The 12885-nt window shown below is 43.8% G+C and overlaps 1 protein-coding gene across 4 annotated transcripts in view; it reads left to right on the forward strand.

The window, feature by feature from the left end:
- Positions 1–12885, forward strand: part of BCR (BCR activator of RhoGEF and GTPase) — a 102789-nt gene that overhangs the window by 18241 nt on the left and 71663 nt on the right. Inside the window, exon 1 of one of the 4 annotated variants that reach the window (XM_038187693.2) lies at positions 5305–5371. The exons of 2 other annotated variants lie outside the window; for them this stretch is intronic. In XM_038187693.2, coding sequence (XP_038043621.2) covers positions 5320–5371 — 52 coding nt within the window. In that variant the 5' untranslated portion in view covers positions 5305–5319. Of the gene's footprint in view, positions 1–5304; positions 5372–11765; positions 11899–12885 lie in introns of those variants that run through there. One more of the 4 variants, XM_072024597.1, reaches the window with a different exon arrangement.

Genomic DNA, 12885 nt, shown 5'->3' on the forward strand with positions numbered 1-12885 from the left:
TTTATTACAATGCAAGCATCACTTTTTGCTTAAGTGAATGATACTTTGCAATACTGAAATTAAATTTGTGGCAAGAGAATATTTCAGGGAAGTGTAGTTTATTCCCCCCGAAGTTTGTATAAGAAATCAACACAGCCTCTAGCGGGCAGCAATAAAGGAGACAGGAATTAAACAAATTCTCATTTTCCTGTGGTACAGGATTGACTTCCAGACTAACCGGCTTTTCTTATTTACATTTGTCCAAAGGCAGATCTGCACATTGGTATTTTTGGGGGGGTGTGTTTTTGGTGGTGGTGGTTTTTTTATGCTTCTTGGAAAGGTGCATTTCCAGCAAAGGTCATTTGTGTTTCAGATTGACTTACTAACTTGTAAGTTCCTGCCATAACAGTACTCCCCCCTAAATTTTAAAGCCTCCCAGGTAGGTCTTAACATTCTCTTGTAAGATCAGTGGGAGAACCTGGTGTACTTACTCAGCAAAGGAATGCAACTGCATTGTGACTGATATACCAATGAAGCCTAAATATATTTGGCATCTTCCTTGCAGCAGCTTTGCCTAGGTTTTCACTGTCTAGTGGTCTGTTTGTACTCTTTGTACGTGTTTCTTCCTCAAAGCTGCTTTCTTCAGGCCCTCTGCTTGTTCTGTCTCTTAAGGAAAACCTCAACATTCTAAGTTCCTAATGCTCTGAATCGTCAGCTCCCTAAGCCTGTCTTTGCGGTGAGTCTGTTGACAGTAGTATCAAGAAATAAGGTGGTACTGTTCAAAGGGAAAAGAAAGACACGGGGTTCAGGGAATGTACCATGGGAGTGGAATGGAACCTACACAGCTCTCACCTCTTCCCAGTTAACTTTGCAGTGGTGAGCCCTTCTGCGTGTGTACCACCTGGTACTCATCATAGTAAGGGGCAGCAGGGTGCCCAGACTTACAGGGGTGACAGTCTTCCAGAACGGTGCAGTTTGTTAGAGAGCACTCGGCACCTCTTCTGAGCTGGTGTAGGTAGGATTCTATGGCTTGCTAATGCAATGAGAGGGAAAACTTCGTTTTTGCACTGCAAAATCATTTTTATTTTCAGTGTTATTCTTCTTGCCCAGATGTACAACCTGACTTGTCAGGTGCTGACTCTGATCCATCTCCTGATCTTCTGCTGTGTTTTCAGCATCTTTTTCCTTGACTGCTGAATTGTGCATTTTTGCAAGCCCGTAAGGTTAAGTTTACTTCTGCCCTGTAGTTGGGAACAGAAACGTATTTTCCTTAGAACTGGCTGCAGTCATCTCAGACTCTGATTTGCTTCTTTGAGAGTTATTTGTGGTGTTTTTCCTCCCTTCTCAGTACTTTTTCCTGTTTCACTCTCTACTGGTCTCCCATCTGTACATGCTACCTACATCCATGGGTCAGTTTCACATGGGATCAGTTTCTTCTTCGGTGGTGACTCCTCTATCCGTAGCCTAATTAGATCCCCTAATTGCTAGCTGATGTCTGGGTAAGAATTCTTCCTGTGTATGATTTGCTGCTACACAAATGCATACTCACTCATTAGACTATCTCAGCCATATAATTGAGCTGTACCCTCAGCTATTTTCAAAAACTAAATGCACTTTATTTCTGACTCTCTCTGTGTCCCTATCTAAACGGTTTGCTTTTTGGTCTTTCCTTTCCATCCATCCCCTGGCCATCATCTGCTGCTGATGCAATGCGTTATTACCTTAGGGGCAGCCCTGCAGTGCGGCTGGGAGGGAGGAGGGGGGAAGATTGCATCTGTAGCAGCAGCCTTGGGGAAGCTGTGCAGCGTAGGAATAAAAGCAGTGAACTGGTGGAGGGAGCTAATGGACTCAGGGGGCGTGCTTCTAGCTCCACTTTTTGCTAAAATGATTATAGTTTGTCTTACATAGATAGCAACTGAGTTTGAGAGTCTCAGAAGAATATATGAAGAGAGAGTAAATAGCTGAAAAGGTGTTAAACAGTAAAAACACCCTTTATCTGCTCTAAGGCAGTTCAGCTGCCCTTAACCTTTGGTGCCCCCTGTGTTTATTGTCCCCAGGGATTACTTCTACAGCTGCAGAATTGCTGCAAGTGTACTGTGAAATAGTGGAGCTGCAGCAGCTACACCGCAGCTACATTGCTGAGTTAGAATTACTTTCATCAAGACAGTTTGTGAGACTGCTGCTAAGGAAGGTACAAGTCAAGACTGAAGGAAAGGGCAGAAGTTCTGTGGATTGTGTCCTTCTGAATTGCTACCAGCATTTATCTTTTTATTTTTGACTGCTTTTTTGGGGGGGAAAAAGGGGGTGTAGGGGTTGGGGAGGAGTGGGTGTCTTCAGCAGCATAACAAGAAGGGGTATCAAGGTTTATTGCTCTGCTTTTATCTCAGCAACTGCTGTGGTACCATTTCCAGCTGGAAGGTATAGGCAGGGGCTTTCAGCAACAAGCTGTGCTTGATCCAAAATGGACTGGCCAGAGGGAGGGAAAATAGCTGTCGCAGACCGGGATGAATAGGCTGCCTGTCTGATCCATCCTGAAAGCTCTGACCTGCAAAAGCTGTCAGAATCGGGGTATGTGCTGGAGGGTAAGCCATATTCACATCACATCTTGGAGGGTGTGTGAGAGAGGGCGAGGTTGAGGGGGTGAGGGGGTGACATTTAATCCTGCCCACTGAACCGTAAAGGTTTGCTTTGTGTTGGTCTGCTCTCCTGTGCTTCCCTCCTACTTTCATGGCTGTGATGAATGACAAATGGAGGCAGAGCAGTGAAAACAGGAAACATAATCCCTCAAAAATAACCGGTGGGAAAGGGAGGGAAGAAACTGTAAATAAAGGAATCCCTGCTTTCATGGGGCTGCCCCACCAAGAGCTGGTGGTTTGGCAAGGAGGAGGAGCTGCTACTCTTTGAGCTTACCAAGGGGTTGTTGAGCTCCCAGTAGGCAGAGGAAGGCCTAGTGGTTGGAGAGCTGTGGTCTGAAAGGTGTTTTTTTACATAAACAAACAACAAAACACTTGTCTACAGGTGTTGTTTTGGACCGGATGTCATTTATATTTGCTTATTGTTTCACTTATATTCACTTATTGTTTATAGGCTGCAGAGGCCCTAGTTTTCTTTGGCTGGGAGAACTGAGCATTGCTTCTGTGTTGTCTTTCAGTCATTTGAGAGCACGCCAGCAGAATTACTGTTTGCAGGGGAGGGGCAGCAAGTTATGATGGACACTGGAGTATTTCAGGAGGCATAATATTTCTGGTTGGCAAGGGTAAAGGCTAAAGGGCTCAAGAAAACTGGCTAATGGATGCCAGGATAATGGATGCCAGGAGACATCCTGCCAGTTCAGGTGGTTTATATTGCAATTCGTTTCTTACCATAATTTTCAGCGGATATTGGATGGAATGTCTGCAGTGGGAGACTCTTAAGCATAATGAAAATGAAGAGCCTGAAAGCAGCTGTGTAACATCTAACAGGAGAAAACAAGTTACAAAGATCAGTACTTCCGAGCCTTTTATTCCAAACTGGAACCTGTAGTAATAGAAGTGGTCCCCACCTGTGTGCATTGACCATTGCACAAAGCCTGGTGATGGCAGGTGCATGGGATGTGGTGGCAGGGCCTTGGAAGCCGGGGAGCTGGCTTGATAAAGGGATACCAGAAGGGCACGTGAGGAACTGAATGACTTGCCTGCTTACTTCTTGTTTTCTTAAGGCTTAGGTCGGTAGAGTATGGTTCTGTAGCAGTGTTTATTTACCTATAATGAGGTCAGTGATGATGAGATTTACCTGTGTATATTTTTAGGGAGTTTTCTGTCAGTTTCAGCCACAGTCTGTTTGTAAGGTTGGGTGGTTCTTGCATTCTGGCCTCTATGCAGCTCTGCTTCCATTCTCGACTTCTTCAGAGTGCTGCTGCTTATGCATTTGCCCCATTTAACCCCTGTTAATCCAAGAGTTTAGTGCCCAAACTTCTGCTGCCTGGCCTGACTCTTTAGCTTGCAAGGGTACACGCAGAACACAGCTGGTAAACCAGCTGACAGCATTAAAAAACAGAAGGTGCTGTCAAAGCTGATCTGGTGTTAATTAACTGAGCTGTGCTATAGAGTATAACTCCTGTACTTAGTTTGTAAATTGCAGGAAGGGCCAGTGCCTGAGCGGAGTGCAGTTTGTATACATTTGAGTTTCACTGCTTACTCTAAAGAGGGGCAGTGTTTGTTTAGCTAGAGGAACACACAGAACTAGGGGAAGGTGCAGAAAAATTTCAAAAGGGAGCACGCTTCCTTTACAGAAATTGGTAAATGTCACGGAAGCATGTTGTATTGATTCTTGTATTGCCCCTCCCATGGTTACCAGGCTACCTTTGCTTGCTATTTCATTTTTAGGACTGAGCTTGGGGGACTTGGCTCTGGGAAAACTGTACCTTTCCCCGCTGCATCGATGATTTGCGGCTGCTGCTGCCCTGGACGCTTGCTGAATTCAGTTCCAGCTCCAGTCAGCTGAGAGCCTTCACCTGCTCAGCTGCTGCTCCCTTTCTGTGGCTTTTTAACTTGCCACTTGTTCTGATCCACCTGTTGCCTGTGGTATGGGGGCCTGTTGCACACCCCACCATGGTATCTGCTTGCTGGCTGCCCGGCTGTGGGGCAGGACTGAGATCCTGTGGCAATGTGCCAGCGCTCGCAGGACACGCCAGGGCTTCCTTGGCTTGTTCCAGTCACTCGTCACCTGCGTCTTGCCAAAGGCTGGCTGGTGGAAGCTGTGGGTTGCTGTGGCTAAGATGCTTTCTCAAAGGGCCTTTCTCCTCCTTATTCCAAAAGGGCTGCAGACAGACAAGGTTGTATTGAGCTTCACTTCTTTTGTAAACTCCCCAACCATAGGTGAACTTAGAATTTCCCCAACATTTAAAAACAAAATAGCATTTGGAATAAGTAACTGCAAACGGAAAGGAAGGAGAGCATGTCAGTACATGGGCATCAGTGCAGTTGTTTTGTTCCCTGCCCCGATTTGAGACCTTTTCTCCACGCTTGCTGATTCTCTCCCCTGGGTGTGTTGGGGAGAACACCCTGCTCCCTGCCCCCACACCTCTCCCCTGCAGCTGCCGCTGAGAGATGCACAAAAGATGTCTGTCTGCTTGCTTCCTGGGCACAGCTGACAGCTCAGCCGGAGTGGAGAAACTTATGCTGCTGCTACAGGTGCTGGGAGGGGAGGGGGAATGCTCTGGTGCTGCTTTCTTGGGGGCTGGGTGGAGTTCCTGGATTTTTATCTGCGACAGAGAGGAGCAGGAGGGGTTCCTTTCCCCCCCCCCTTGCATACACTACAATGCCTTTGGATCCTCAGAGGTTTTCTGCCTAACACAGCAGGATGGGATTTCCTCCGCCAGCTGTCTGTAACATGTGTTACTCATCTTTTAACGGTAGGATTTGGGGGTGTGGTCAGCTTTTCAGAAGTCCTGTGCGTTGTCTCAGTGGTACTCTGTCACTTGTAAGTTTTCGTCACTTTTGAAGGGATTCAAGTGAAGTTAGTTCTGAGTATCTCACGAGAAGCCTGCCCTCAAAATACATAGCTTTCAAAGTTACATGTTCTGGAGAACAGCAATGCTGTGAATTGTTCCATACAAGGAAGTTGATTTGCTCGTAGACAGAAAATGCCTTGGAGGCTGCAAGTTCAGCTCTGTTCAACAGCCCCTTGGATCAGTTTAGAACCTATTGTGAATTAAAGTGCATGGGCAAGCTTTGTTCTTCCGTATTTGCTTAGATAGGAAAGGCTGAAGGCTGGGGAGAAGAAGCAGAGAGAGTACAGAAGACAGAATGGTATTTTTGGTTTCGATAAGGATGCAAAGGAGCTCTTTCTGCAAAGGCTGGTGTGAAGGAGCAATCCTTTTGGAAAACAGAAAGACTGTGTCTACAGTTGTGTTTAGGCACTGCAGTGTGTGCTGTCTCAGGTTACAAAGGGGTGAGCTAAGGATAGGGTAAAGTCTGCTCGTGTTTTAAGGAGAAAAATGTTACCTTATTATTCGAATATAGTTTGGATTTATAAAGTTGGAGAAAATTATTACTTGGACAGACTTTCAATGAAACCTCTGAAGATGAAACAAAAATATATTTTCTTTTACTTTTCTTGTGCTGAGAAGCTTCATGCGTGATCTGCCAAGAAATTACTAGCTAACGGGGACAGAATGATGGCTTATTTTCCTCTGGTGCACAATTGGTTCTATAACTTTTGCACATCTGAAATCAGCACCTCATAGGATGACACTCAGTACCTTGTAGCATATTTTACTGCTTTGATTTTAGTTTTGTTTCCATCTCACTGGCAAAACAGACAGTGGTTCTTGCATTGGCTTGTTTCTTCCCTTCAGTCTCTTGGGGGCCACACCCAGAATTCAAGCCTTAGCATACTTTACATTCCTAATCCTGTAACTGCTGAAATACAGACCAGAAAGTGCCAATAAATTTGTTTTGGGGGCATGGTTTTCCTGCATGAGTTGAAGTACCTGGAAGTGTACTTGAAAATCCAAGTCTGTCACGTACACCTATGATTTAGAAAAGCCTTGGAGTATCAGCTCTGAAAAGCTGTTCATGTCTCACATGTTGACTTGCACATGTGAACATAAGGCAAAAAGAAATGAACTTTTTGTTCAAAAGAAGTTGTCTGCAGAGTATGACACCATTTAAGTTTGATTCCAGAGCGTTTTAAAGCTGAACTCTGTTGCAACTGAATCAGGAAGTTCCTGAATGATGATGGCTGATTAGGGATACCCTTGTCAAGGGAGAGCATGTCCTCTCTCAGCAGCAAAGCTGGGTTTATAAATGGAAGTTAATGGAATAGCTTGATGGGAACAGCACACCGTGACCTCTCCTGTCCCTTGGTGTTCAGTCTGTTCCCTGGGAACGTAGTTCTGCCATGGTCAGAACTAAGGCTGTAGAAATACCTGCAGGATTTCCTAAGTTAATTCCACATGTCGGAGAAGCAGCATATAAAAGATGGGGTGTTACCACCTCCTTTTTTGTTACATGCAACCTGTAAGTATGTAGGGAGCGATCATCAGGCAGGATTCCTCATTTGATCTGGCATCCATTCTTTTTGGTCTGTGCTGCCTCTGGGGCAGTTGTTTTCAGAACCATCTCTGCGCCTCCCTCCCAGTCCATAAATGTCTACCTGAACAGCCTCGTGGCTTGGCCATTGCCCCTACAGCTTGGTGCCCTTACTGTCACTGAGAGGGGATGCAGAGGGAAGAAGGGTTTTATCGCTGCAGTAATCCTCAGGCAGCTGGTTCTTCTGGTGATCTGAAACTATTTCATCCTCTCCAGGAGGCTGATGTCTTCAGGAGCTGTTGAATAGCTGTGTTATTGCTGCTGCCATCAGAAGCTGTAGTTGAAGACAAACACATGTACAAGTTGGTGGCCAACACCATTTTCTGTGTATGCACAATGTCCTTGTCCGTATTCTCTTGGGTAGTTATAGCAGTCTGGTCTTACTTGCTCTACTGTGGCAGTGCTGAGAGGCTCATTCTCAAGGAAATCTGTTTTTATAGTGGTCTGAATGCAAGACAGACACGCTCCTTCACAGATGCTATCAAAGATGTGGTTCTGATGTTGCAGTTTGCAATGCACATATTACCATACACTGGAAGACATTTTAAATATTTGGCAACTTTTTTTTGTATCACAATGTGTAAACTTTTCTTGTGGTTCAGCAGAAAGGCCTTTCCATCTCACTTGTGTGCTGTGGTTAGTGTGAGTTTGTACAAACCTCTTGTTTCAGGACGAGATGGACTACCTAATCACTGACACGCTGATGTTCTGGCATCCAGCGTTGCCCTCGTGCTTATAATGCAAATGGGATTGTCTAGTCAACGTAAGAGCTCTGACACTCTAAGGCTTTGGGACCACGTTACTTTCTCCTACTTGCAGTGCGTGCAAGACGTTAGTGGGGTAGTTTGGCTGCTTGGAGTATCCCATCTTCCTCTGCCACTGCCACAATGAAAACGTTGTCAGGAGCATGGAAGTTATCCTTACAGGGTCTATGCAAAGGCTAACGTGTACCTTCTCTTCCAGAGTCACAGTGTAAGGAGGCAAGGGCTCCTTCAGAGCTTCATGCAGGCCTTAATTTCACTAAATATTTAATTGCATGGTGTAGGTTATTCATTGATGTGTGTGCAGTGTGGTCTTCCTTATCTGTGTGTGCTGCACAGAGTGTGCTGCTTGTATAGCCCCTGAGCATACTGCGTAGCCTGTCAAATCTAAGCCACTTTTCAATGACTTGCCCCAGGGTTACTCTTTTTTCTTACTGAAGGGTACTTCCCTGCTTATGTTAATTATGAGCGTTTCCTCATTCTATTTTAAATAAAATAGTGTATCCTTTACTTTTATTTTTTCCTAAATTGACAGGCAGTCTTGTAGCACACTGTTGGGGGGCGCTGATTAGGCAAAATATTTGGATTTGCCTAAGTGCCTGATTTTATAGAAACATTACAAAGAACCAAATTAAGTCAAATGATCTGCAGATCCTAGCAGTGCCTGCTTGTACATACCGAGAGCATCTTGCTTTATGTTTGTGTTTCTGGAGAAGTGGTTTTGTTGTGTTTTAAACTGGATTATTTTGCAAATTACTTTCTTGTCTTTTAAGTGGCACGTGCTCCTAAGTACCAGAGTAGTAGTCTTTCTGTGGTTCTTCTGTGTGTTCTGAAATATAGTCCCAGTGGCTTCATTGAAAAGAATTTTCTCAAATGAATTACAAGAATATATATTTTTTAATAAGTCTCTATGGTATTTCTTTGTCCTGGCCCAGAAATATCACAAGCCTTTCATTAGGGAGGGGGAAAAAATTCTAAGGGAGAGACCAGACCTGTAAATGTTGAAGCCCACACTAAATGTTTTGATGTGTTATGCGTAGGGATCACCACGGGAGTTCAGATCAGAAATGTCTGTGAAGTACAGACTATCTACTAGATCAGTGCTGAAGAGCATCCACACAGGATTTGATTTAGCAGGAGACACCAGCTTGGAAGTGGCAGCATAGAGGAATGTTCTATCTGCATAAAATACGAGGCAGCGTTTTGATGAACAGTGCACATTCTTCCAGTGTGGAAACATTGTCTCAGCTGTTTGACTAAGAATTTCCAAATGTTTGATAGTACTGGCCTGTTTTCTTGTATCTCGTTTCGAAGACTTTTTCATCTTAAGTCTAAAGAGGGATCTCCAGTTTTATAATGGCAATTGCCAGGCTGATAGCTGTCTTTAGGAATGTGGCAATAAACTTAAAAGCGTTGGAGAATGCAATGCATGAGCATAAGTGAAAGCACAGTTGCTGAAATGCGGTTAGGAATTCAGTTAATCTGCTTGTATATTTCTTACAGTGGTCTCCTCTTTTTTTTTTTTTTTTTTTTATTTTTTACCCCCTAGGGGAAAAACTTTTCTCTGTCAGGATCTGCAGCATGACATGGGTACAAGTTATAAAACAAAAGCAAATCTATAACCTGTACGTCTCAGTGTAGTTAGAGGTAACAAGGAATGAGGAGTTTATGCTGCCATGCTGTATGGAGTGCAGTTTCTCTGCATGTGGGCAACAGCATACAGAGTTAAGGTACACCAAATAACTTTTTACACACCCTTCTTAAATCATGCCATTGTATTTTGGGACAAAACAGGAGGCAGGACTTGCAATTTCCTGGCATTTGTTGAAGCACTAGAACTACAGTATATTTTTTAAAATCCTCCCCCCTCAGCCCCCCTCCTTGGCATTTTTCCCCTCCCCTCCTTGGCATTTGTAAGCATTGCTACCTGCGCCTCACTGCAAAGCATGAGACAGCAAAGCTTCATCATCTTTCTGACTGTGGTCTTCAAATTCGTCTGTACTAAAGGGAATTTTAAAGGGAATTAGTGTCGCTAGTGGCTGGCTTAAAAAGCTTCACCAGTACTTGTTGCTCTCCGAAGAATGGTGATGCACGTCAGCTATTTGTCCTTAGTTTTGCTAGGGAGGAGAACTAATTTTCTTTCCTGTGGAATTAAAAGATTTGGTTACTTCCTGAGCCTAAAATAATGTGCCCTGTTGCTCAGACCTTGTTAGTGAGCCTGAGACTTGCTGAAGAAGCATTTGCTTCTTCCACTCCTCAACTGTCAAGTTTGCAGATTATCCTTGCTCGTGTTCTGCTGGTGGAGACCAGGTGGAAAATAATAAAGCCCCTGTGCTTATCTGTAGTCAGCACTGCCTGAAAGGGAGGGCTTATCTCTCCTCCCCATGTGTCCTAGAGGAAGCCAGGCTGAAGCAGTGAATCCCAGTTCTTAACAACAGGAAAACCCAGAATTTGACTTAAAGGGGATGATTGATTGGAGAAAACAAAAAAAGTCACCAAATAATTGGAATTGGTGTCAGGTGACTAAAGCTATGTTTATGGTCTGCTGCGGTATGGCAGCGAGCCAGCTGAAAATACAGGGCTCCTGGAGCACTGGCACCCACTCAGGCTGAGCGAACGGTCTGGTTGTGTGTCCTGGAGGTCAGGGCATACAGATCCTACACATTTAATCATTTACTTATGCCTTTATGCTGCCTGTGTGAGTGGAGGCGTGGTGGTGGGATACGTACAGCAGCTGGCTTTGCCTTTGTCAAGTTTCCTCCTGTGGCAGCACCCGTGACAGTGGATGTGATGTTGTATGACAGCATGATTTTAAGAGAAGAGGAGGATGTGTAAGAGAGGGGAATGCCTCACAGGGTGACCTTCGTACCTGTAAGCTCACAAAATAATAATGTGCAAGTGTTCAAGAAGATGCCAAATCAATTACTGCATAAGCTCATCCCAAGACTGGCTGCTGGGACTGGCATCTGTGAAATGACAGCTCAGGGGAGTATGTGGGGGTAAAAACATAAACATTATGAATTTGTGACTGATGTAGGTTTCCCTACATGCCCTTGCAGACGCCTTGATTTTATACACTATTTGATTTTTATACACTAAAGTGTGGTGTCCATAAGAGCTCGATCACAAACTAGTGCATTTTGGCTTGGTGATGATGGGGATATGTGTAGGTTTTGGGGGTCTTGGATGTAGGGAATTTTGAAATCCTACTGTTGCAAGTGGTTTTGCTTGTTCCTATACTAACCAAAAGGTGTCTAATTTTCCCTGTCTCAAAAAAGCTGTTCCTGACTGATGCTTTGGAATTTTGGCTCTTTGCAATTGGATAATTCACTCCTTAGCTGTGTAGCCTGTCCTGATCCACCTACCAAAACCTCTCCTCTTTGGAAATGGATCTGTTGTGTGCGTACTTCCTGGCAAGTGGCTAGCCTAAGTAATGAGCAGCTGAGTTAGTTACCTGTAATAATGGACTTTTGCCCAAAGATCTCCAATGTTTTTGTGTTTTTTTTTTTTTTTTTTTGTTTGTTTGTTTGCTTTTGTGTTTTTTTGTTTGTTTGTTTGTTTGTTTTTGTTTTTGCTTTAAAGTTCTGCATATAAGCTGTTGTCATCTCAATTTTAAAGTGGAGGAAATCAAGACATTTCTGGATACTATTCTGCTTCTTACTACACTAGTCTGAACGGTTGTCATGCTGAACAAAATACCCAAATCTTAGTAGTTGTCTTTATTTCATGACCTGATAGGAATGAATAAAATAATAAATCTAGCACACCTTTACAAGTTAGAGAGGGTTCTTAGATGAACAGCAATATTTCTAGAATACACGGGCTCATCCCTATTCCATGAAAGGTCTTGCTGTCCCAGATGGCTGAGCACAAAGGGATTAGATATACAGCAGGATTTTGTTCCTTGTATTGTCTCAGTAACCATGGTGCCACACCGTCAAACCTTGCAAAAGAGAGTTTCCTAGAGACTTTTCCAGTGATTGCTGTGAATCACCGGCTGTTATGTTTTTTAGCCAGACATTGTGTGCATGCAAGATATGGAGAACTGAGCTTGTTGTGCTGCCCAAGTGATACTGGAAGGAGTGGTAAGTTTAGCCAGTTTCTAGAACACTCTGATTGCATTCAGATGGCTGTAATGTTATAAGCAATTGAGTTTAAGTTACTGGAATACTCCTAATTTTCAGCAGTCCTGGAGGTGTGGAAAGTGAAGTGCTTTCTGCCTTGGATTTCCTGCATGCCAGGACTTCCTTTCTCCAGCTGTCGTTCTCGAAGAAGTCACTTTCTCTTTGCTGGCCTGTCTTCTTGGACTGAATTCTCTGTTTGTGACCAGCTCCTCTGCTCTTCATTGAATTTTTGTCCTTACTCTTGCCAAGAGAAACTTACCTAAACTAAGTTTTAGTCCTCCTAATTTGCAGCTCTAGCTCTCTCTGTGCAAACTATTTCCATGTAAATTAGTTTTATCCTTTACGGTGGAATTTTGATATAATTCTTATGTTACCAGGCTCATCCATTAACTACTGCCAGGAGAGGCATTAACTCACATGCGTAATCTATTACACAGCTGACATTACACGTGTTCGCCATTTAAGTAGGAGAAAATTTTCGATTCTTTTAATGCAGTAAAAGTCTCTGTAACCATGAATTCCTGACCCTTTGCATGGAGTACTGAAGGAGCTTTCAGAAATGATTGGGATTGTTTTGCTTCTGCAGAAAAAAAAAAAAATGTTTGGTGGGTTTCCCTTTATAGCAACTGCTTGTTCATAATTGCAATTTCAAGCCTTCATTTTTTTTCTTCCATTTCTTCTGGACACTACTACAGGATGTCTGTGCTCCAATTCTTGCAAGTAATGACATCCCAAGAAATGCCACTTCGTTTTCCATGCGTGAGCTCTTCTCAACACCGACTGAGAGCTTTGTTCTGTAGGATTGCTCTCATGGGCTCTGCTATACAAAGAATGGAAGAGTTCTTGGCATTGGATGCCACTGTATATTACTGCCATAGTTCTCATATCCAGCGTGAGATTGGGGTAAGACTACCACTGACAACAGGGAAGATAGCTTTGACCAGCTCA

Source organism: Anas platyrhynchos, chromosome 16 (assembly GCF_047663525.1).
Source record: "Anas platyrhynchos isolate ZD024472 breed Pekin duck chromosome 16, IASCAAS_PekinDuck_T2T, whole genome shotgun sequence".
Taxonomy (NCBI): Eukaryota; Metazoa; Chordata; class Aves; order Anseriformes; family Anatidae; genus Anas; species Anas platyrhynchos.